The following is a 24,078-nucleotide window of genomic DNA, read 5'->3' on the forward strand; positions in this document are numbered from 1 at the left end:
CCTTGCATGCCACCCCTCCCTCCCCCTCCCTCCGGCTAGAATTGGGTGGGCCATGCCAGATGCGGGTCCCCTCCCCCTCCCTCCCTTGCATGCCACCCCTCACTCCCTCCACTAGGGTGGGTGGGCCATGCCAGATCAGGTTTCCTCCCCTCCCTCCCTTGCATGCCACCTCCCTCCCCTCCCTCCTACTAGGGTGGGTGGGCCATGCCCAGATGCCGGGTCCCCTCCCCTTCCCTCCTTTGCATGCCACCCCTCCCTCCCTCCCCTCGGGTGGGTGGGACCCATGCCAGATGCGGATCCCCTCCCCTCCCCTCCCTTGCATGCCACCCCTCCCTCCCCCTCCCTCCACTAGGGTGGGTGGGCCATGCCCAGATGCCGGGTCCCCTCCCCTTCCCTCCTTTGCATGCCACCCCTCCCTCCCTCCACTAGGGTGGGTGGGCCATGCCCAGATGCCGGATCCCCTCCCCTCCCCTCCCTTGCATGCCACCCCTCCCTCCCCCTCCCTCCACTAGGGTGGGTGGGCCATGCCCAGATGCCGGGTCCCCTCCCCTTCCCTCCTTTGCATGCCACCCCTCACTCCCTCCTCTCCTTTGCATACCACCCCTCCCTCCTCCTCCCCTCACCTGGGTTCAAATACCCACTCAGGCACAAAGTTTCTTGGTGCCCACTGGATGGGTCTGTTTCGCCTTCACTCACTCACACTGCATAATCTCCAGCACCAAAGTGCTGTGCAGATAAAATGGATAGAGAATTGTGCGCACTTTTATGTATTTGATTCATAGTTGCCCTTCACCAAATGGGATGAGGGCAGCTTCCAACATTAAATAACAATACAATCAATACCAATAAACCGTAACAATACAGCCTATAACCATTTATAAAAAATTCATCCCAGACAGTGTCAATTTCTCTAAAAGAAATAAAACAGAACACGGTAAAGGTAGAGGAAAAGGGAGGCCTGCTGGATGAAATACCGTTGCTGCCTCAACCAAAGGCAGGAAACACAGAATGAATGTAGTGGACAATTAAATGAGAGACTTTTCGTCAGCAGAATGCAGCTATGTAGATGTGGAGAAGGGTGTGGCATTTCAGTGACTTCTGGGGGGGGGGGGGATATTGAGAACACCAAAGGGTTCTCCCGCCCTGGAATTGAGGAACCCGCTGCCCAAGAGGGCAGGCAGGTTTCTCCCTCAGCATTATGGTGTGATTCCACACAGCACAAATATAACATCTTCAGGACATTATAAGCATAAGCATTTTATTGTCATTGTGCACGCACAACGAAACTTACAGCAGCATTCCTCGATGCACACAATTTCAGACTCATACCCCATCCTCACTTTCCCCTCCCTCCACCCGTCACACAGCCCAAACTTTATCGCTTACTTGAGCCGGGTTCAGCATCGCCACAGCTCTAGAGTAGAAGCTGTCTCTAAGCCTCTTTGTCCTAGTTTTGATAGACCTGTATCATCTGCCGGATGGTAACAGTTCAAAGAGAGTGGGCTGGATGAGACGAGGTCTCTCAGAATATTTTAGACTTTCTTTGGAAGCCGGGGAGTTATAGAGTTCTTCAAGGAGGGGAGAGGGCCGATAATCTGTGCAGTAAGTGATCACCCGCTGGAAGCACCTGTCTGCTGTGCAGCTGGAGAACCATACACAGATGCAGTAGGTTAAAGGCACTCTCTAAAAGCTTTTTGAAGAAGAACTTAGCGCAGTTGTCTTCCCAAAACAGTTCAGTCCATTATATTCCTCTCCAACCGGACAAAAAAATCACTGGCTAAAGCGATCTTTTCTTCCCAACCCAGGTTGAACAATTCCTGCCTGCTGAGCAAGCGTAGCGAGGCAGGAGATTACTATTTCTCCACCCAGCTCTTTTGTTTTGCCACTTTCGTGCCCATTTTGGCCATTGCTTAAGCAGATTCTCTGTGAAGATTGACCATGGAGGTTTCCGTTGCTTGCAACCCATCTGTTTGCTATTTAACTGCGCGTGGGTAGATAAAAAATTTGTTTTGACTAGCGATCATGCACATTAATGTCACTTTTCCTTTTTTTTTGTTTGTTTGAGGATCTCTGCAAAGCTCACGGGGGACCACGATTAGAAAGTGCAATATGCGCGCCAATGGTGTTGCCACAAGCAGCAGACATCCCCCTCAAAACAAAACAAAAATCTGTAGCCCTGTGCAAAAGCTACAGGGTATAAATAATTTTCTTTTAATTCGCATGCTGTACAATTCTCCTATTACGGTCAACACACATACAGCTGAATGTGCTTGATTTACCAATGGTGTTATTCGTCTAAGTAAAACCGACCAGTCGCTACCGAAGTAGCCTCCACCCAGACACATGTAAATGCATCTCCGCCCCTCCCCCCCAACTTTGAAGCGGATAAAACATCTTCTCCACCACACATTCATTCCACACGTTGGCATCGAGAGAAAAACATCTTACCTTTGACATGCTTCTGAAGATGCCAGCCACAGATGCTGGCAAAATGCTAGAAGCAAAAACGACGAGACCCCGGCTGCACAGTCCGGAAAACCCACAACAGCCTGTACACCCATCATACAGCCTGTACACCCATCATACAGCATGATGCTGGCAGGGGATGATGGGAACTGTAGTCCATAACATCTGGAGGGCCGCGAGTTTGACACCTATGGACTAGTCCAGGGGTAGGGAACCTGCGGCTCTCCAGATGTTCAGGAACTACAATTCCCATCAGCCCCTACCAGCCTCAGCCAATTGGCCATGCTGACAGAGGCTGATGGAATTGTAGTTCCTGAACATGGAGGCATGGAGTTCCCTACCCCTGGACTAGTAGAGGCTGGATCCTGAGTTCAGTGTGACCCTTTCAACTGCCTGTTTGCATGCTTGATCTCACTCAAAGAGTGATAGGTTGTGGAGAACTGGGGTCCCTGTCTACACACCTACAGGGTAAACTGACAACTATCTTATGCTAGGAACTGCTGACCTACAGAGCTTTGCAAAACTTCCAAAACAAAACTCCGTCTAATGAGGAAGCCAGCCGATTCCTCAGCCATCCCAACCCTAATGTACAAAGCACCACGACAGGGAGGATTTGGGGTGGGAGAAAGCACACACTTTTAAGCAATCAATTGCGCTTATATTTACCTACACTCCAGGCACAAAGTAAAGCAAAATATTATCTTTGCCATCGCAGCGCAGCAAAAAAACACACACACACACACACACACACACACAAAACCACGTGGCCGCCTGCAATCCCATCCAGTCAATAAATCACATCCTCTTTAGGCCACGAGAAAAGGGAGCTTGCATATTAATAAAGATCCTAGTGCCGAGATGTAGTTAGCGGCTCCTTCCTGCCCTCCAGCCCAGCACCGGCAGTGGCAAAACAGGCACCATCATTTTTAAAAAGCTGCCTGAACCAGAAACGTGGGAGTCCCATGATTTATTTTGCACTCCAGAAGATACTCTAACTAGGTTAATGCAGAGCAACAACTCCGTGCTTCAGCTGAGGGAAGGCAAAGAGCACGCAAGAGCTCCCGGGATTTTGAACCACACAGAAAAATAACACAAGAGAAGAAGGATTTAGATTTATACCCCACCTTTCTCTCCTGTAAGGAGACTCAAGGTGGCTTACAAGCTCCTTTCCCCTTTCTCTCCCCACAACAGACACCTTGTGAGGCAGGTGGGGCTGAGACAGTCCCGAGAGAACTGCGACTAGCCGAAGGTCACCTAGCAGGAGTGGAAACACATCTGGTTCACCAGATAAGCCTCCGCCACTCAGGTGGAGGAGTGGGGAATCAAACCCAGTTCTCCAGATTAGAATCCACCCGCTCTTAACCACTACACCCCAAGGATTCAGGAAGGGGGAATCTCATCCCCCTTCCCCCCCCCCCCAACACACACTATTTCCTCTCCCTTCTCCCACAGCCCCAATAGCTAGTCCCCTTTTCCTGCTTCCTTCTCACCCATTAGCGAAAGTACTCTTTCCTGTCTCCTCCTTCCCTGTCTCAGGTTTCCTTCCTTCCCTACCCAGCAGCCTCTTCTCAGGGAAATTATGACCAAGGTTGCACGGGGCCAGCTGAGTTGAAGACAGTGGGGGACCTGCAAGGATATTCCATCGGTATCCATCCCTCAAACTATTTATTCTCTCCTCATGACAGCCCCCAGACCCTCAACTTTTCCAGCTTCCAAAAACAAATCTCTTTCCAAAAACACTAAATGCTCTCCTTTTATCTGCCCACCCCCCAATCTTTGGCTATATTTCTTACTTGTGCATGTGTTAAATGCGGTCAAAGTTGCTCCCGGAGAGTAGCAGTGGCATAGGATGTTAAGAGCTTGTGTATCTAATCTGGAGGAACCGGGTTTTGATTTTGACTCTGCTTGCGCCTGAGCTGTGGGAGGCTTATCTGGGGAGTCAGATTAGCCTGTACCTCCCCACCTGCGCCAGCTAGAATTTGACCTTGGGCTAGTCACAGCTTCTTGGAGCTCTCTCAGCCCCACCCACCTCACAGGATGTTTGTTGTGAGGGGGGAAGGGCAAGGAGATTGTCAGCCCCTTTGAGTCTCCTGCAGGAGAGAAAGGGGGGGATATAAATCCAAACTCTTCTTCTTCTTCCCTGCTTATGGAGAATCTGTGAGCTAATGACCTCCAAAACATCCTATCATCAACAGCCCTGCTGAGGTCTTGCAAAGGGGAGCACGCAGGGAGGCTGCTGCTGTGGATCAGTGGCAAGATGGTTGAGTCATGCTAGTCATGTGATAGCAAGTCACCTAGTGGAAAATGTGGACGAAGAATTAGGAATTCACTCCCACACAATCGTTTCATACTTACAACCTTAGGAGAGAGTATAGATTGCTCTATGCCCTTTTCCCATGTGAGACCTTTCATGCTACAGAAGGGGAGAGCCAGCGTGGTGTAGTGGATAAGTGCGCTCTAATCTGGAGGAACCGGGTTTGATTCCCCGCTCTGCCACTTGAGCTGTGGAGGCTTATCTGAGATATAGCACTAATGCACTCCAACCTGCAGCCAGCTAGTTGTCCTTGGGCTAGTCACAGTCTTCCAGCTCTCCATGCACCCACCCTCCCCCAGGGTGTTCTTAATGAAGAGAAAAAAAGAGGCAAAAGAAGTTATAGCCCTTTGAGCAGCACCCCCTCCATACTTTGGAGATTAGAAAGTTTTGCCAGCAGCAGGTCTGTGTGCAGGCGCTGTCCAAATGTGGGACTGCACTGAAGACAGAAGATGTAGTTCAACAGCTCTGTCTCAAGTGCCAGCTAATCATCTTTGCTTCGGCACATCATGTGGAGAAAGAGAAACACTCTTACTGCTCCAATCTCACCGCACCTCTCTACAGCAAGGAACAGAAGTGAAGCGGCGAGAATGTACGTCTAGTCAAAAGAGTAATAGGAATTTTTAATATAATAGTTGACTGGAACATTCACTTACAGGGCCAATGTAGGAGACGGTTGGGGAACACGTGTGATCTTTCACTCACCTATAAACAGCCCTTATGTTTAACGGGACAATTTGAATAGTGGATTTTGTTATGCTCGTGGGGTAGGCAAACCACTGTGGCCATTTTTAAAAACAAACAAACTAAACTTCACATTTCTTGGCACACTGTGGCTTATAGGCAGAATTGGATTCTTCCAATTAAGCTATCCTAGCTTTTCCTCTCCCAACCATCCCTCCACAAATTCTATTGATAATCGTATGGCATAAGAGTATTTGAGTTGACCTATTCGCAAGACCGCATCACCCATATGTCCTAGATACTCTTAAGTTCAGTGGAGGCCAATTTACTAGTGGTCCCTGGCCCTCGATGATGTGGCTGGCCCCTGCAGACCAGGAGCCTTCACGGCTCTGGCCCCGGCCTGGTGGAAAGCTCTTCCTCCAGCTGTCCGGGCCCTTCAGGATCTCGGTGAATTCACTTGGGGTCTGTAGGCCAGACTGTTAGAGCAGAGCCTTTGGAGGGACCGGCTGCTGATGGGTGCCCCCCCTCCTTTCTTGGCTCTTACATCTGGGCCTTGTATTATCTGATGGGACTCGCCGTTCCTCCCTTTGGGAAAGGATTTAATAATAGGTCGCCGGGCGCCACTCACACTTATAATTATTAGTATTATATAATTATTAGTATTATAGTATTTTATAGGTTTTAACTAATTTATTATTGTTTTATGACTGTATTTTTACCATATGCTGTACACGCCGAACCCTTCGGGATAGAGTATAAAAGCCCAAAGTATAAATTAATAAAATATAAATAAAATAAATAAATAAGAAGTCAAGAGTCATGTTCACCAAAAACCAGAGAGCTCCTTTCTGTTCTTTGACAGTTCCTCATTCTCAGAGGGATGCTGTTGACCAGGTCAATCTACCCAAAGCGTCCACTTCGGTTCTACTTCTTCCCCGTAACTTGATCGATTTCAGTAGGTAGCTTTGGAACCACCGCATGTGATGCTTCTTCACTACTCTGGCAATAAATTGAGCCATTTTACTCACACAACCCCACGGAAGAGCTCCCCGCCAAGAAAAATCTGTGTCTGAACTTCTGATTTGCATTTATCCTTCCCTTTCTCTTCCAAGCAAAATAAGGATTACTGGATTGAATCAGGAAGCGCCAACAATATTAAAGCCCCAATAACCAGCTACTCGGCCAAGAACTAATCGAAAGCAGAAACAAGCAACAAACAGTGAGATGTTCTCACCTCCCATTTTAATATTTGCAGATGAACACTCTTGTCCTTTGCCAGTATCCTACTGCGAACGGAACCGTAACCTGTTGGGCTAAAAAAAAAACTCTCAATAGTAACAGAATAGGTTGTGTGTTGCTAGGATATGGAGCATGCATAATATTTTTAAGTGTGATTTCTGGGGCTTTGCGGCTTTCTAAAAGAAATCATGGTGTTATGCCTTCAAAGAGCAAACTGAGCAGTGTCAACAGTTCAGTTTATTTACAAGGTTCTTGCCAATACAGAATGCAAAAAAATTAAGTGGCACAATTTATACATACAAGTAAGTAGCTGTGGGTTGGGGGAAGGGGAGGGGAATCAAAAGTCGCATCCGCCTACCAGTCCCTAAACATAGGCAAGAAGAAACAAAATGTGCAGAAACTAAGTTTCTAGAGTGTAGAACATACTGTGAAACACTGATCATTCTAAAACGTTTAAATTAGAAAGAAAATAGAAAATAGGATGACTTTTTAAATGAAAATCTACGAATAAAAAAATAGCAGCAACAGATATTGAAGTTAGATCTAAATCTTCATACCAAAATCTGTGCATTATTGGTCTGTATATATATGTGTGTGTATATATAAAAAAGTGTTTCACTAAGTTTTGGAGATAGTTGTTAAAATTGTTCTCCATTCAAAGACTATAAATACAATGAAGTACAGTGATTGTTTTTCCTGGGGGGGGGCTTCACCATTTCGTTGGACAAAATCATTCCTAGCAGCGAAACAAAGTTGAGTTAATTGATACACAGGTGAAAACGTGGCACATTTTCATTAAACCACCATCAACAATGCAGCGTCGAATATGCCAGAAACAGAGTCAAGCTTTTGCAAACCTACATCTTTCGGACAGCCGAAAAGTACTGGAAGTCTGAAGGGCTTTAAAGATCGGACGGTGCATTAGTAAAAGACATACAACTGATAAACATACAAAGCCCATTTTAAAAGCAAACTTCACTTTTCCCAGCCAGCAAAGGCATCTGCAAGCAACTCCTGAAGTTATATATAATGTTAATTTAGTAGACGGTTCCTATGCCGCATCACTGAGTCCTTACACTGAGCAAAACATTTCCATCGTGTAACAGGGTAATTTGTGCAACAATATCTATACCAAGTTCCAGTCCTTCACTTGTTTTCTGGACAGATCAGAGAATCCTTGGTGATAGGCTTAGTGTTACCTAAATGCTTGCTGCCACTAAGTGCTAACTAAGTACCACCAGACAGGTCAGTAATTGGTTGCTTGAACAGCCCGGCCAGAGTTGTCAGTCACAATTTTGGAGACACGACTCTTGTCTCCCACCCATTTCATATTAAGTGAGTTGTCGATCGGCTTAATGTATGGCTTCTCTTTTCAAACACAGACGAAAGGTTGACCAGGGAAGGTGAGTGAATGCCCTGTTGAAAGAAACCAAGAAGTGTTAACATGTCTCTTAACATATAATCTTGTAGGCAGAAATACCTCTTGGCACGCCTGTGTAAAGAAAATCTAAAGGACGTTTTTTTAGAAGGGGGAGAAGTTTTCCCATTTTTCAAGGTTGCGGGGGTTTTTTTTCATTTTGCACATTGGACCTATTTTAGAGTTTTTTACAATTCGTTTTAACTTGAATTAGTTGGAGCTTCTGGCAAGTTATCCAAATTTTAGACAACCCTGTTGAAAGATACATACTTTTTATTCAGTGCTAGTTAGGAGAAGAGTTTGGATTTATATCCCCCTTTCTCTCCTGTAATCTACAAGTTTTTCTGTGTTTTACATTCTGTAGAGTTTAGTAAGGCTTAAAAAGAAGAGTTTGGATTTATATCCCCCCCCTTTCTCTCTTGTAAGGAGACTCAAAGGGGCTTACAATCTCCTTGCCCTTCCCCCCTCACAACAAACACCCTGTGAAGTAGGTGGGGCTGAGAGAGCTCCGAAAAGCTGTGACTAGCCCAGGAGTCTGCAACCTGCGGCTCTCCAGATGTTAATGGGCTACAATTCCTATCAGCCTCTGCCAGCATGGCCAATTGCCATGCTGGCAGGGGCTGATGGGTATGATCCATGAGCATCTGGAAGCAGGTCTGAACAGACTAGCCCAAGGTCTCACTTAGCTGGTGTGTGTGGGAGTGCACAGGCTAATCTGAATTCCCCAGATAAGCCTCCATAGCTCAAGCGGCAGAGCTGGGAATCAAACCCGGTTCCTCCAGATTAGAATGCACCTGCTCTTAACCACTACGCCACTGTTGCTCGCCACTGGAGCTTCTTGCAAAAGCCTTTATGTCTTTTTTGTGCAATGCAAACACCTTTCCAGGTTTTCCAACATAAAGGTCTGACTACACAGCCAAGCCTCAGGAGGAACAAGACCTCCACTGCCCCAGAAACCTTTTCTCAACAACCCGCCACTTTGGCTTCAGCCAGGAGGTCAAAAACACCCCAGCTTTGGACTGCCAGCAGCCCGTCACTGTTAATTTTGATACTGACAAGCGTCAAGACTTATCCTGATACATTTTGATCATCCACAACCAGTTCTAGAGGTCAAACAATTCTATTCCTCTAGTCTAGCAGAATAAAGATTACAGCGCTTCCTAGAACAAGATGGAAGAAGTGTTTGGATTTATACTCCACCTTTCTCTGCTGTAAAGAGACTCAAGGTGGCTTACAAGCTCCGTTCCCTTCCTCTCCCCACAACTGACACCTTGTGAGGTAGGTGGGGCAGAGAGAGTTCTGAAGAACTGTATTGGCCCAAAGGTCCACCTAGCAGGATTGTAGGAGTAGAAACACATCTGGTTCACCAGATAAGCCTATGCCACTCAGGTGGAGGAGGAGTGGGGAATCAAACCCGGTTCTCCAGATTAGAATCCAGCTGTTCTTAACCACTACACCAGGCTGGCTCTGAGCATCTCATGAGCCCCTAGAGGAAGGGCAGCTAAAAAGTCAGATTAGATAGAGAGAGAGAGAGAGAGAGAGAGAGAAAGATGCATGTATGTATGCATGTATGTATGGGCAACACTCTTTCCAGTGAAAGAGAACTCCTCTACTAGCAAAAACAGAAGAGCAACACTAGAACTCCCATCCACCACCCTGCCTCCAAATGTTTTATCATTATTTTTCAGGTCACCATCTCATTTAAATGCTGTGAGGTACCACCACCAATGAGGTACCAATCCCGTGAGGGTACCAACACCAATGCATCTGATACAGATCAGAAACAAGACAATGAAGTTGTGCGAGCCGTTATGAAAGGAAGGGGTTCTGGAAAGTGCCACACAAACCCACCCCACTCTCTGCTCGCATCCTCAATCAGAAAGACCAGGATTTGTGCCAATGTAAACCCGCACAAGACCATTTGGACCACAAGATTAGATGACTCGCAAAGGAAACAGACCCCGGTTTGTGACGTGGTTAATTCAATGAACCGAGAACATCGCGTGAAGACAGAGCGCGTGCACAGGGAGTAGAAATAACCCGGCACCCTGAATGTATAAATCATACACCTTCTGAGCAAGCTACCGGGTCTCCCCAAAGTGCTCACGCAAATAGATGACAGAGCTCACTTTAGGCAACACTGTGCGGCTACCCCGTTCATCAGTCTTGGTGGTGATGACAGGAATGATGCTCAAGAGTGGCTGTTTAATGCCGCGGTCTGCTCTGAGGTATTGTTTAACTGTTGAGGCTGAAGCAGCTTCAGCCTTCCAGCCCAAAGGGGAGCAGACATGTAGGCAGAGCCTAGAGCTTGGGGAGTTGCCGTCCAACAGAGTTGGAGCGGTGCAGCTAGCGATTGATACCAAGCAGCTCAGGCCTGTACGTGGAAGAGCAGTATCTAAAATCACGAGGAAGGTTAATCCACGAATTAGCGTTAGATCCGGTTTAGGCTTCGGTCACAAATTCCTCCCGGCTCCATTTGGCCAATCATCAAACAAAAGAGGCCAGCTAGCCCCCCCCAGCCAAGGGCAACACATTCACAGGGCTCCCTGGAACCTTCCTGCCTGACACGCTCAGAATCCGCTTGAACGAGATTTACCCTTTCAGAGATTATGTTACTGTATCAGGAAGGCTGTAATCATCTCAGTTCAGTATTTAAGTTAACGCACACCTTCAAAAAGAGAGAGAGACCACTTCAACAACGAGGTAGTGCAGCCGGGAACCGCAAGCTGCGTTTAGGTGGAGAAAAAGCAAATGCCGAAGCAGCCCCGTCTCCAAGGAGAAATCCTTAGATGCACGGAACAACGACACCACTTCGTTTCAGCCCTTAAGCTGAACATAATCAAACACTTGCCCAGCGCTATAAAGTGGGTAGGTTAAGGTCAAGAGTGACATGGTGGGATGGAGGACGAGAGGGCAGTCGGGCCGAGACCCCAGCCGCACTTTGACGCTGTTCCTATCGGCAACCAGTTCTGAATCAGCAGCTTAAGATTCCGAGTCAGGCGGTGGCCGATGTTTTATCCACCAGTAAAGGAAGTCTAACATTTTGGACACTTGCGTGCTGTGTGGTTTCCAGGCTGTATGGCCATGTTCTAGCAGCATTCTCTCCTGACGTTTCGCCTGCATCTGTGGCTGGCATGCTGCTAGAACACGGCCATAAAGCCTGGAAACCACACAGCACCCAAGTGATTCCAGCAGTGAAAGCCTTCGACAATACATTTTGGACACTGCTCCAAAGTACTTGTTATATTTATTTATATCTATAACAGCAAGCACCATCATGCTGTGGATATGCCAGGGAGGCGCCATGGGGCAACGGGGTTCACACCTGGCAGAGGAAGTATTGGTATTGGTTCCACTGTGGCCCCTTCCGCACATGCAGAATAATGCAGTTTCAATCCACTTTCAATGCACTTTGAAGCTGGATTTTACTGTACCAAAACAAAATCCACTTGCAAGTAATTGTGAAGTGGGGTTAGCAGTAATGGTTTCGGACTGTGGCCGTGTTCAACAGCATTCTCTCGGCGTTTAAACTGCATCTGTGGCTGGCATCTTCAGAGGATCATCATCTGAAGATGCCTTCTGAGCTCCAATGCTGCAGGAAAATGCTGAAATTATGCTTCGGAATCCTCACAACACCCAAGTAATTCGACATTAGAAAGCCAGCCGACAATAAATTGTGAAAGTGGATTGAAACGGCATTATTCTGCATGTGCGGAAGGGGCCGACATGGGGATTGATCTGTGCTTTGACAATGTAACCCACTTTCTGTCTTGTTAATGTATCTACCCTCTGTTTGATCTCTTCCTGTATGCTTGCAAATGTAGGTAACTAGGCTGTCCCTGCTGGGAGCGGGGGGGGGGGGGGGGAGGAGGAAGCAGCCCAGCAGGAGCCAAACCAGCTACCTCTGCTTTGTCCTTGGGATGCTCACTTTCAACCACAATTCTGTTCACACCTCACTTTCACACATTCTCCGGGAAACTGGGAGCGGGGACTTTCGGGGAGTAACCTTGAGGGGATAAAAATGTGACTGCAGAAGCCAAATCAACAGAACTGGCTTCTTGAGTTTAGGGAACTTGATGCCTACTCAGTAAAAACTACTGATCCTGTATCCAGAGTCCGCTTATTGATTATTATTGGTCCAACACCAAACAGGATGGTTGTTAGGAAAACGTCAGTGTAAGGCTGAAGAGGGGTAGGGTTTTTGTTGCAGGTCCAACGGTGAACTTCAGAACTTTGGAGTTCTGTTTCAAATGCAGGAAATGCAACGTGGCCCTCCAGACTTGAAGCTCTTAAAAAACCGCCTAGTAAGGAAACAATCCAAGGGCTGGAGAGCACAGAAGTGGCTGGTTAGCTCCTCAGTGACCCTAAACGGGGGACTGAATTCTAGAGCTGCAGGATCGGAAAGAGCAACATTGAAAAGGGGGGGGAGGCTTTTCTGGGGCTCAGCCTGGCTGCCAGAGGATTCTCTCTCCTTTTCCTGGTTCAGAAACAGGGTGGCAGATCTCAATTTCTGCTTTGGCGTAGGAGGTTAAGAGCTCGTGTATCTAATCTGGAGGAACCGGGTTTGATTCCCAGCTCTGCCGCCTGAGCTGTGGAGGCTTCTCTGGGGAATTCAGATTAGCCTGGGCACTCCCACACACGCCAGCTGGCTGACCTTGGGCTAGTCATAGCTCTTCGGAGCTCTCTCAGCCCCACCCACCTCACAGGGTGCTTGTTGTGAGGGGGGAAGGGCAAGGAGATTGTAAGCCCCTTTGAGTCTCCTGCAGGAGAGAAAGGGGGAACATAATAATAAATAAATCCAAACTCTTCTTATTCTTCTTCTTTAAACTGAAAGTAGATTGCTTTCATCTTAACAGAAGAAGAAGAAGAGTTTGGATTTGCACCCCACCTTTCTGTCCTGTAAGGAGGCTCAAGGTGGCTTTCAAGCTCCTTTCCCTTCCTCTCCCCACAACAGATACCTTGTGAGGCAGGTGGGGCTGAGAGAGTTCTGAAGAGCTGTGACTAGCCCAAGGTCACCCAGCAGGAATGCAGGAGTGCAGAAACACATCTGGTTCACCAGATCAGCCTCTGCCACTCAGGTCGAGGAGTGGGGAATCAATCCCAGTTCTCCAGATTAGAATCCACCTGCTCTTAACCACTACACCACGGTGGCTCTTAACAGCTCAAAGGGCTGCTTATATCAGCTTTGTGGTTTGCTTTGCCTTTTCCAATGAAGCTCCATACATTCTTATATCCATTCTCAGAGTTCACTGTTTGTAGCCCAGGAATCAGCCTCTTTATATTTGCTGAACCTAAAGAAATCCACGTTTTTTTCCAGCACTTCACTATCCAGGATACAGCGAAGAACGGTGCCAAGTAAGGTTCATACAGCAACGTTGGAGCTTTGCAAAGCCTTCATTTCAACAAGCTCTTGAATCTAGAGCTTTATACCACCTGTTTTCAATCCCTGTCAATTTTCAGCATCCCTAATGTAATAGAGACTGATTGTATTAAGTTGTTAAAACTACTGTCTCCCTGCGTTTTTCACGTTTTTAATTTAGGATTGTAACGTATTTACCGAGTCATTTACTCTCCCGTCCTGAAAATCACATGACTTCTTCTGATGTGCCGGAGGGCCTGAAAGCCAATCCCCAAATTACTCTGGGATGAGCAGAGACGGTTCTTTAATGGACATTTTAGTGTCACAAACTTCAATACCGAACCTGTCCAGAAACGAGACACTTACGGCAAGCGATGACGTACTAGCCAGGCGTCCCCCTAAGTAATTCTCGCTAGATGTGCCGAAACTCTGTCCTTCAACGCTGCTGTGTGCCATCAGAGCTCTTCGGAGGGCTCTCTTGGGCGTCTTTGAGAAAGAGAACGCGCGAGTAACCTGCCGGAGTTGACAAGAGATAGATTAAACAAAACTTCAGAGAAGGCGGCGACATTTTGCCGGCGACCACTTAACTACTGTTATGTTTTTCACAATCTGGAGTTCGATTCCCCTGTAGCATTTGAGAACTGCTTTTAGATGAAGTTTTCAAACCAAGCTTTGACTGTGATCGGCTCTGCCTGGCTCTCACTGAAGCACAGCAACCTTCTCGGTTTGCACGGAGCCGTTTCCAGCTTTCGCATCTCCCGTTCCTCTGCAGTCACTTTCCCCACAAAGAAATCAAAGTGTCCCTTGCGCCAGTAGCAGAAACTGAAATTGGATACCGGAAGTAGTATGAAAGGGACTTGAGAGGAGAGGAGAAACCAGCAGACCACTGCTGAAAGCTCCCTGCAAAGTTCATTTAAAACACTGTCAGCCCATGTTTCCAGAGGGAACGGGACATGGTGAAGCCGGAACTCCTAGAAGGAGCTATGGAGGCCATTCTAATACAACCCCCTATTCAATGCAGGATCAGCCTAGCCCTAGAGCATAGGCGTCAAACTCAGGCCCTCCAGGTGTTCATGGACTACAGTTCCCATCATCCCCTGCCAGCATGACAAGTTTGACACCTGTACCATAGAGCAGTGGTGGCGAACCTTTGGCACTCCAGGTGTTCATGGACTACGATTCCCATCAGCCCATGCCAGCAGGGCCAAATGGCCATGCTTGCAGGGGCTGCTTGGAATGGTAGACCATGAACATCTAGAGGGCCTGAGTTTGACACCTGTGGCCTACAGCACCCCTGACAACTGTTGTTCAGCCACTGCATAAAGACTGCCAGAGGGGGGAGCTCACCACCTCCTTGAGCAGCTGATTCCACTGCTAAACTACACCCCCTGTATCCCGCTGGTATTTTTCTGTCCTTAACTTATACCGATTATAGTGAGTCCGATCCTCTGCTGCCAACGAGAGCAGCTTCCTGCCCTCCTCCTCCAGCCTTCCAAATCCTTAAAGAGAGCAATCCTGTTTCCCCTCCACCTCCTCTTCTCCAGACTCAACCTTCCCAAATCCCACAGCCATTGCTCAAAGGCAGGGGCCTTCAAACTATGGCCCTCCAGATGTTCATGGACTACAATTCCCATCAGCCCTGGCAGCATGACCAAGTGGTAGGGCTCATGGGAATTGTAGTCTATGAACATCTGGAGGGCCATAGTTTGAAGACCCCTGCTCAAAGGGCTTGGCCTCCAGGTTCCTGATCAGCCTCCTCGCTCTCCCCTGCATCCACACCATTCTTTCCACGACTTGACAGGTCTCAGAAGCTAAGCAGGGTGGAGACTTTCAAGACAGACCACCCAGGAAGACCCTTCAGAAGAAGGCAAACCACCTCTGCTTCTCGCTTGGTTTGGAAACCTCTTGCTGGGGCTGCCACGTGTCAGCTGTGACTCGATGGCACTCTGCACACAAGCCAAGTTTCCGCTGAACTTAAGAGTCCCCAAGACAGCAAACGTTAAAAACAAAAACATTTAAACCAAACCATGTAAACACAGGCACAGGAGGAAAGGTCAGCCCTTTTACCAAAATCATACCAGGGTGTTAGTATTGACCTTTAAGGCCTTATGCGGCATGGGTCCCTCATAACTACGGGACCGCATCACCCCTTATGTCCCACATAGGCCGCTGCGGTCGACTGCGGCAGAACTGCTGGTGATCCCTGGCCCTGCGATGATGCAGCTGGCCTCGACCCGGGCCAGGGCCTTTACAGCTCTGGCCCCTGCCTGGTGGAATGCTCTCCCTCCAGCTGTCCGGGCCCTGTGGGACCTTGGTGAATTCCGCAGGGCCTGTAAGACGGAGCTATTCCACCGGGCTTTTGGAGGGGCTGGCCGCGGTTCTATTGCCCCCCATTGAAACCGGAACTAAGCTGCCTTTTCCATCTTGGTAGGGCCCTGATTCCATCCTGGGCCCTGCCTCTCCTCCCTTCTTCTTTGGCTTTAGACTGGGCGCCTGTGTGTGTGTTTTTATACAACCTTTGTTGTTTAATCTGTATTTATTGTTTTAATTGCTGCTGAATTTTAATGAGTTAGATTTTATGTTATATTGATTTACTGTTCTGGTAACAGCCATGTTGTGAGCCGCCTCGAGCCCTTCGGGGATGAGGCGGCCTATACATTGAATGAATGAATGAATGAATGAATGAATGAATGAATGAATGAATGAATGAATGAATGAATGAATGGTCTGGAATCCATGCCCTACGAGGGGAGACTTAGGGAGCTGGGTATGTTTAGTTTGGTGAAGAGAAGGTTAAGAGGTGCCATGATAGCTATGTTTAGTTATATTTGAAGGGATGTCATGTCAAAGAGGGAGCAAGCTTGTTTTCTGCTGCTCCAGAGACTAGGACCAGGAGTCATGGGTTCAAGGTGAAGCAAAAGAGATTCCACCTAAACATCAGGAAAAACTTCCTGACAGCAAGGGCTGTTCGACAGTGGAATGCACTATCTTGGATTGTGGTGGAGTCTCCTTCTTTGGATGTGTTTGAAGAGAGGCTGGATGGCCATCTGTCAGGAGTGCTCTGATTGTGTGTTCCTGCATTGCAGGGGGTTGGACTTGATGTCCCTTGAGGTCTCTCCCAACTCCATGATTCTATGAATATGATGTACCAGCACATTCACTTTCTTTTCAGACATGTGGAACATGCACACTTCCTCCTTTAATGGAGTTCAAAGCCCTAGAAACTTATTCCTGTCAGAGGGTTTGCATGAATCCTGCCCCAGAACATACAGAAGGTGACTTGAATTGCACATTCATTGGACCGCTTGCCTTTTTGGATGTCTTCTTTATGGCGCGAGATGCTCTGCTCAATGTACTGTCCATATCTTTTGTGTTTACTTCAATGGAATCAGGATCAGTGGCACAAATAAGATTTTCCTGTAAGGGGAAAAAAAAACAGGAATTAACTTGTGAGCAAAAGCGAACACTCTTGAGCTTAAGATGCACATTTCAAAGATCCTGGGATACTAAAATCATTGAGTTTAATGTGCAGCGTCTCCACTTCCACCCTTCCCAAAAGAAGAAGAATATGTCTTTTAAAAATCAAGATATTGCACGCTACGGATATCTGCGTAGCAAGACAGGAGTTACAAAATCAGTCCTTCAGAGCACTTTGACTGCTCAGACAGCAAGGTGGACAGAGTTCCCCGTAAAGTGAAGGCCTCTGCTGCCCCCTTGAGGGCCAGATGTGTCAGAGCATAACTATTTCAAAAAATAAACACCCTCCAATTCTAGAAAAGGGAACGTGAGCCACACTGAGTTAGAGAAGATGGGGAAGTTTAGGTAATCCCGCTGCAAGGGGGCAAATCTGACAGCTTATTTACGACATTGTCCACAAGAAGAGGATGCTGAGCTGTGACAATAAAGACCTGAAGAGACATTAAAAGAAAAAACAACACCCCCACACACACACTGTTTCAAAAATAGCACTAAATCCAGAAAGAGAGACCGGCATCAAGGTCCCTTCTGCCCATGCAGAATAAAGCACTTTCAATCCACTTTTACAATGGTCTGCAAGTGGATTTTGCTATTCTGCACAGTAAATTCAGTTGCCAAGTGCATTGAAAGTGGATTGAAAGTGCATGATTCTGCATGGGTGGAAGGAGTCTCTGATAAACTACCAAGAATACCCAGAAAAAGGACCACTGAGCAATTACTTTTCTCCCTACCTAAAAGAAATCTGTGAACTGCACTAGGGCGAAGATACTAGGGCGAAGGGTTCGGTGTTTTATCATGGAGAAAGCAAGCGTTGGTTATTTGGGTGTTGTGTGCTTTCCGGGCTGTATGGCCGTGTTCTAGCAGCATTCTCTCCTGACGTTTCGCCTGCATCTGTGGCTGGCATCTCCTGACGTTTCACCTGCATCTGTGGCTGGCTGTCTTCTTTGTTACTCACAGACAATGTTTCTTCACCCACCCTGGACACTCCAACAGGTATATATATACTCCACTTGCTTTCCCAACATCAGATCCTCTGAAGATGCCAGCCACAGATGCAGGCGAAATGTCAGGAGAGAATGCTGCTAGAACACGGCCATACAGCTTGGAAACCACACAGCACCCAAGTCATTCCAGCCATGAAAGCCTTCGACAATATATTGGTTATTTGTTTCGTTATTTATTTTGTCAAATCCATACCCTGCCCTTTGCAACTAAAGTTGGGTTCAGGATGGCTTCCACACAGCTCAAAACCCAGAATGCTAGCGACACAGTATAAAACTTAGCACTAATAATCAATGACACAGCACCATTTTCAATCTGCATGCTGGCTGACATATCATACATAGGATGCAGGCACAACCGGGCCTTAAGATTCCAGCCTGAGATGTTTCTAGGCCAGTGTTTCCCAACCTTTTCAACGTCACGGTACCCTTGACCTCACTCTTCATATCTCATGGTACCCCTGCCATCCCCCACCTTCCCCTCCCAGCGCCCCTGCTTGCCACCCTCCCACCTTCCCCTCCCAGGGTGTGGCCATTGGCTGCTGACCTTGCGGCAGGCCCTGCCTCCTGGGCCAGCTCCATGCCCTTGCTGGTGCCGATGGGAGACACAACAAAAGTGAGGGGGGTTGGTAGTGTTGCCGCGGTACCCCTGGGACATGCTCAAGGCACCCTAGGGTACCACGGAACCCTGTCTGGGAATCGCTGTTCTAGGCCTTAAGATTGCAGCCTGACTCAAGCACACCCAAACTCTTTATTTAACACCCAGCCTGAGAAATGTCAAAACTTGCACATTGTTGAGTGCTGTTTCAGCTGGTCCGAATAAGATTCTGTGGATTGTGTTTTCGGTTTCAGACGGTGCTTTGGTACCAATGCTCCTGCCAAATGCTTCCTTCAGCATACCAGGCCAGTGGGACCTTTATGCCTTTGTTTAATGATCACTCCATGCTGTTTTCTGTCACTCTAAAATATATATATTTTAGTGCTTGACAGATTGACGATTGGATTTTATTTTATCACTCGCTGCCAGCCCTTTGGTGGAGAGGCAGATTAAAAATATTTTTAAATAATAAGTGCAATTAAAGTTGTGGCCTTTGACAGAAAATAGAGAAGACACCATATCTTCTCGGAGCCCGCAACAGCTTACTTGGAAATAAGCTACACAGAATTAAAACCCACTTGAAAGGCAGCAGTTAAGTAAATGATCGTTCCAGAGACTGAAACTAGACGGCAACCAATGCCTGGGAGCAAGTTGCCCTGTTTCTCTTTGGCCCATTCTGCACATGCAGAATAATGCACTTTCAATCCACTTTCAATGCACTTTGCAGCTGGATTTTACTGTGCGAAATAGCAGCATCTACTTGCAAACAGTCATGAAAGTGGATTGAAGGTGCATTATTCTGCATGTGCAGAACGGTCAGACTGAGCGCAAGACATGCCCAAGGTCACCCAGCACACTCCCATGGCAAAGAAGGGATTCAGGTCTCCCAGATCTTAGTCGAATATTCTAACCACCACACCTCTTTGGTTTTCAGGTTGTGGAAGCAGCCTTTTATCAGTGGTTGGGGGAGGCAGAGATTTCACGGATGCACTGGGAAAGGGATTTTCATCTTCACATTGATAAGAAGCCTCGCATGTATCACGTAACTTATTGTATAAGCCGAGAGGCACCCTGAAATTTTACTACCAAAACCTGGAGAAACGTATTGTATAAGCCGAAGGTGGGAAGCCGGGAGGGAGAGGGAGCTCCTTATTTGGGCAGTGACTCCCCCTGATGCCATTGCCCAAATAAGGAGCTTCCTCCACCTCCCAGCTGGGTTTGAGGAAGCCCAGCCTGCCGGAAGGTGGAGGGAGCTCCTTATTTGGGCAATGACATCAGGGGGAGTCACTGCCCAAATAAGGAGCCCCCTCTGCCTCCCGGGGTTTGAGGAAGCCCAGCCAGCCAGGGTTCCCCTTCACCCTCCGAGGAGGGCAGCAACAAGCGGCTTGTGCAGCCGCGGCAGAGGCCTGAAGAGCCGGCTGGTAAGCAGGACTCGTGTATAAGCCGAGGGGGCATTTTTCAGCAAAACAGGGCTGAAAAACTTGGCTTATACGCAAATATATACGGTATTCTCTCCTTTCACTGCACGGCTAAGTGTCAACGCCCAGCACCTGTAGGCTTCTGGGACTGGGCAGTGGGGAAGAGTTCCATTCCGTGTGTGGGTTTCCACTCTCAAGTCTCAACCAGCCACTCTTTCAAAGGAACTTCACTGCACACGCACAAGCTCCCCTGAAACTAAGACGCCCAACTGTGCCAGTTAGGCTGGAACTAAGCCAGACAAAACAGGTCTGTCTAGCAACAGCTAGAAGTGGCTGCACCATTAACACCAGCACTTCCAGGTACAGTGTAAAACCAAGCGTTGCTGCCCCTACATAATGCATGGGGAGGGAAAGGATATACAGACGCAATCTACAAGTTTTTCTATGTTTTACGTTCTGTAGAGGTTAGTAAGGCTTAAAAGGAAGAAGAGTTTGGATTTATATCCCCCCCTTTTCTCTCTTGTAAGGAGATTTAAAGGAGCTTACAATCTCCTTTCCCTTCCCCCCCCCCCACAACAAACACCCTGTGAGGTGGGTGGGGCTGAGAGAGCTCCAAAGAACTGTGACTAGCCCAAGGTCACCCAGCTGGCATGTGTTGGAGTGCACAAGCTAATCCGGTTCACCAGATAAGCCTCCACAGCCATAGTGTCAAACTCGGTTCTCCAGATTAGAGTGCACCTACCCTTAACCACCACACCACTGCTGCTCTTTACAAAGGTTGTCAGTCATGAAGCTTTGCCACTGGTCTGTTTTTCACTCTGCCGACCCCTCTCTGGTACTAGCGTTTTAGTATCACACACACACCCCCTTCTAAATGCCTCTCTTTGCGACAACCCACTGATGAGAAAGTTGCGGGCCAGACTTACGGTGTCCGCTTTGCAGATTGTGTTGGCCACGTGCCGACAGAGCATCCTCAGCCAGTCCTCCTTGGGGGGTTCCTCCGAAGTTATCTGGAAGCTGAACAGCAAGTTGGCTTGCTCTGTTGGAGGCCGCACAACCAACGCGAACGCTCTGTGGCAGTCTGCAAAAGAATGTGCAGCAATACCAAAACAGTCAGAGAGATTCAGCAACTTGGGGTCAACTGGCAAACTGTTTTCTTGGGACTGCAGAGAGGACAGTGTCGGCGGCCAGTGATGACATTAAATACATGCAAAAACCTGGAGGCAGAATTGTCAAGCCTGAATATCTAACAATCTGCTGGGACGCCTACCATTGGGATGCCGTGCCTAGAAAGAGGGGAATGGGGGATAAGGCCGCTTCTGGGGAAAGCTGGAAGCGCCAGGTGCCTCTAGGAATCGCAGGAAAGTTTTGTTAGTTTCCTAACTTACAGTCACAGAATTAGTCCAGTAGCTCTAGGACTGTGGTGGCGAAGCTTTGGCACTCCAGATGTTATGGACTACAACTCCCATCAGCCCCTGCCAGCATGGCCAATTGGCCATGCTGGCAGGGGGTGATGGGAATTGTAGTCCATAACATCTGGAGTGCCAAAGGTTTGCCACCACGGCTCTAGGATAACATTTGCTGCCCGGATATCAGAACACAATGCACAGAACAAGTCACAGTGCTTTCAACAGGCCCCTCGGTATGATAATGAACACCACCTACAGCAAGTCCAAAACAGAATTTCAGATGGGAATGCAAGCTTAAAATGGGAACGCCACTTAGGAGCCTCCAAGAGCACAAAAAGCTGGCTTCCTTGAAAGCAAGCTGCACCCCTCAGACGGGGCGTTATTTTTAGAAGAAGATCCGCACCAAGACATGACGGAAACGCCCAGGGGAGCAAAGGTGATGTGCTCTAAAAGCATCAAGAGTGGGTCTCTCCAACCCACAGGTTCAAAACTGACATTTGACCCTCTTCTCCGAGTGCTCCTCTTAATGGTTGCTTCCAGCTCCCTGACCCAGGGATGAGAACTCTTTGGAAGAGCTCTCACTGTGAATGCAGTGCCAAAATGCATCAGCGTTTTGAAGTCACCACTCAATGTATTACTCCTAAATACACACACACACACACCCACACACACCAACAACGCCAAGTTGTGAGCCATTCCACTCCAACCGTACAGACCTTCCGTCTCTTGGACATCTAGCACTTTCTTGATCTGCGACAGGGGCATGAGGACGACGTGCTTGAGAGAGGCGGGGGGCCTGGTGTGACCATGAGGACTCTTGAAACCCCCGATGACTTTGTGCCGCTTCCTCGCGACCTGTTTTGAAAATTAAAAACCGGAATGTTATGAAGCGTGGACGCCTACGTTCCCCCAGACCTTTAGAAGCGAAGCTGCGTGGCAGACAGCAGCTTTCGAAAAGCCTAAGCAATTGCAACATATGGATTGATGTTCCTACTTAAAATGCCAAGTTCCCCGTTTTTTTTTATTAGAAGGATTCACAGCTTTTATGTTCTCTTGAAAACCGAATGGTGAATCCCAGCACACGTCTCTCCTCGCTTCTGCCTTGTGCTGCACAAAATGTTCTAGGACCATATATGGCTTCAGTGGTGGCAAACCTTTGGCACTCCAGATGTTTTGGACTACAATTCCCATCAGCCCCTATCAGCATGGCCAATTGGCCATGCTGGAAGGGGCTGATGGGAATTGTAGTCCATAGCATCTGGAGTGCCAAAGGTTCGCCACCACGGGCTTAGATGGAGGCACTGGACGAGGAATTTCTGAGTAGCAACCACCATTTTGCTCCCAGGTAGATGCATTGAGGACTGAGTCCCCCTCACTCCAACAGAACTCACTGGCAAGCAAGCATGCAGCTGTGAAGACCATATTTTGTGAACATACGCAACTGTCGTATCAAGCCAGCACACTGGTCCTGCAATCCTTTCCAGGATCGTAGGCAGGAGACCATCTTTCCCAGCGCTTACTCTGCATAACTGACGAGGCTGGAAACTGCGCCAGAGACCATGTGCGTACAAAGCAAGTGGCTCTAGCATCGAGCCTGTTCCTGGAGGATTTCTGGCGGGCGCCTGAACTGAGACTGATGCCAGTTCTGTGCACGTGCAGAAAGAACACACCCTTGCCTAGAAGTGCTACAGGCAGCCAGCTTGGCAAGTGAGCAGTCTTTCCTTCGAGCCCTCCGTGCCACCTACTGATTCCGTCTCCAGTCGGAAACTGCCACCTCCTCTAAGCCAAGTGGAGCAGGCAACAGAATCGTACTTTCGGTTTACGCTTTTACATTGCATAACACTTTCATATGCGGCTCTAAACTGCCTTCAAGGTGCATATATGGAGAGGTAAGAACCAAAGACTGAACAAATAAAAGTGAGCTGACTGTGCTTCAAACAGAAGTTATGCCCATTTCTTCTGTTTGCCTATCAATCCACAGACCTCAGGCAGAACCAGGACCTCCGAAACATGCACCCATACAGATACAAAGCGTATAGCTTAGCTATAGGTCAGTGGTGGTGAACCAATGGCACAGGTGCCAGAGGTGGCACTCAGAGCCCTCTCTGTGGGCACGCGCAAACAGAGTCCCCCCCCCCCCCCCGCCATCTAGGCTGGCCTGGGCTGCTGGGCTCAATTATTACCATTAAACCTAAGACCTAGTTTTGGGGAGCAGTGTAGGTAACCCTGTTAAGTGCTGTTAAACCCCACTGATTTTCATATGAAGAGCTAAAGGGCGATCCTTTAACTGGGAGTAAGCTCGGTTGCTGGCAATGGGGCTTGCTTCTGAATAAACCCTCCTAGGGTCGTGATTCACCTGTTGGAAGAGTTGCACAGTTGCTTCAAAGCAAAGCCACCGACTACCATCAAGCCTGAGTAACGCATGCCTTGGAGCCAACCATTTTTTCTCAACTAAAATCTCAGTATTCATGTTAAATACTGGTGTTGGCACTTTGTGGTAAACAAGCGGGTTTTGGGTTGCAATTTGGGCACTCAGTCTCAAAAAGGTTCGCCATCACTGCTATAGGTATACTTAGCCTTGGAAAAAGATGTTGGTAGGGTTGTATATCCCTCCGCCACAGAAGTCAACCTTCTTTGCTCTGCCTGAGTCCTAGTGCCTACCTAGCCCTGCTCCCCCACCCATTTGAAAGTAAAAATAA

The 24,078-nt window shown here is 48.0% G+C and overlaps 1 protein-coding gene across 5 annotated transcripts in view; it reads right to left on the bottom strand.

Moving 5' to 3' along the window:
* Positions 1-6,919: 6,919 nt before the first annotated feature.
* The window catches only part of ECT2 (epithelial cell transforming 2), a 47,082-nt gene continuing 29,923 nt past the window's right edge, over positions 6,920-24,078 (bottom strand). For all 5 annotated transcript variants that reach the window (XM_048506243.1, XM_048506242.1, XM_048506244.1 and 2 more), the window contains 5 exons: positions 22,096-22,234; positions 20,897-21,051; positions 16,786-16,893; positions 13,843-13,989; positions 6,920-8,116 (listed from right to left, as the gene is read on the bottom strand). In XM_048506243.1, coding sequence (XP_048362200.1) covers positions 8,027-8,116; positions 13,843-13,989; positions 16,786-16,893; positions 20,897-21,051; positions 22,096-22,234 — 639 coding nt within the window. In that variant the 3' untranslated portion in view covers positions 6,920-8,026. The remainder of the gene's footprint in view (positions 8,117-13,842; positions 13,990-16,785; positions 16,894-20,896; positions 21,052-22,095; positions 22,235-24,078) is intronic.

Source organism: Sphaerodactylus townsendi, linkage group LG08, assembly GCF_021028975.2.
Source record: "Sphaerodactylus townsendi isolate TG3544 linkage group LG08, MPM_Stown_v2.3, whole genome shotgun sequence".
Classification (NCBI taxonomy): Eukaryota; Metazoa; Chordata; class Lepidosauria; order Squamata; family Sphaerodactylidae; genus Sphaerodactylus; species Sphaerodactylus townsendi.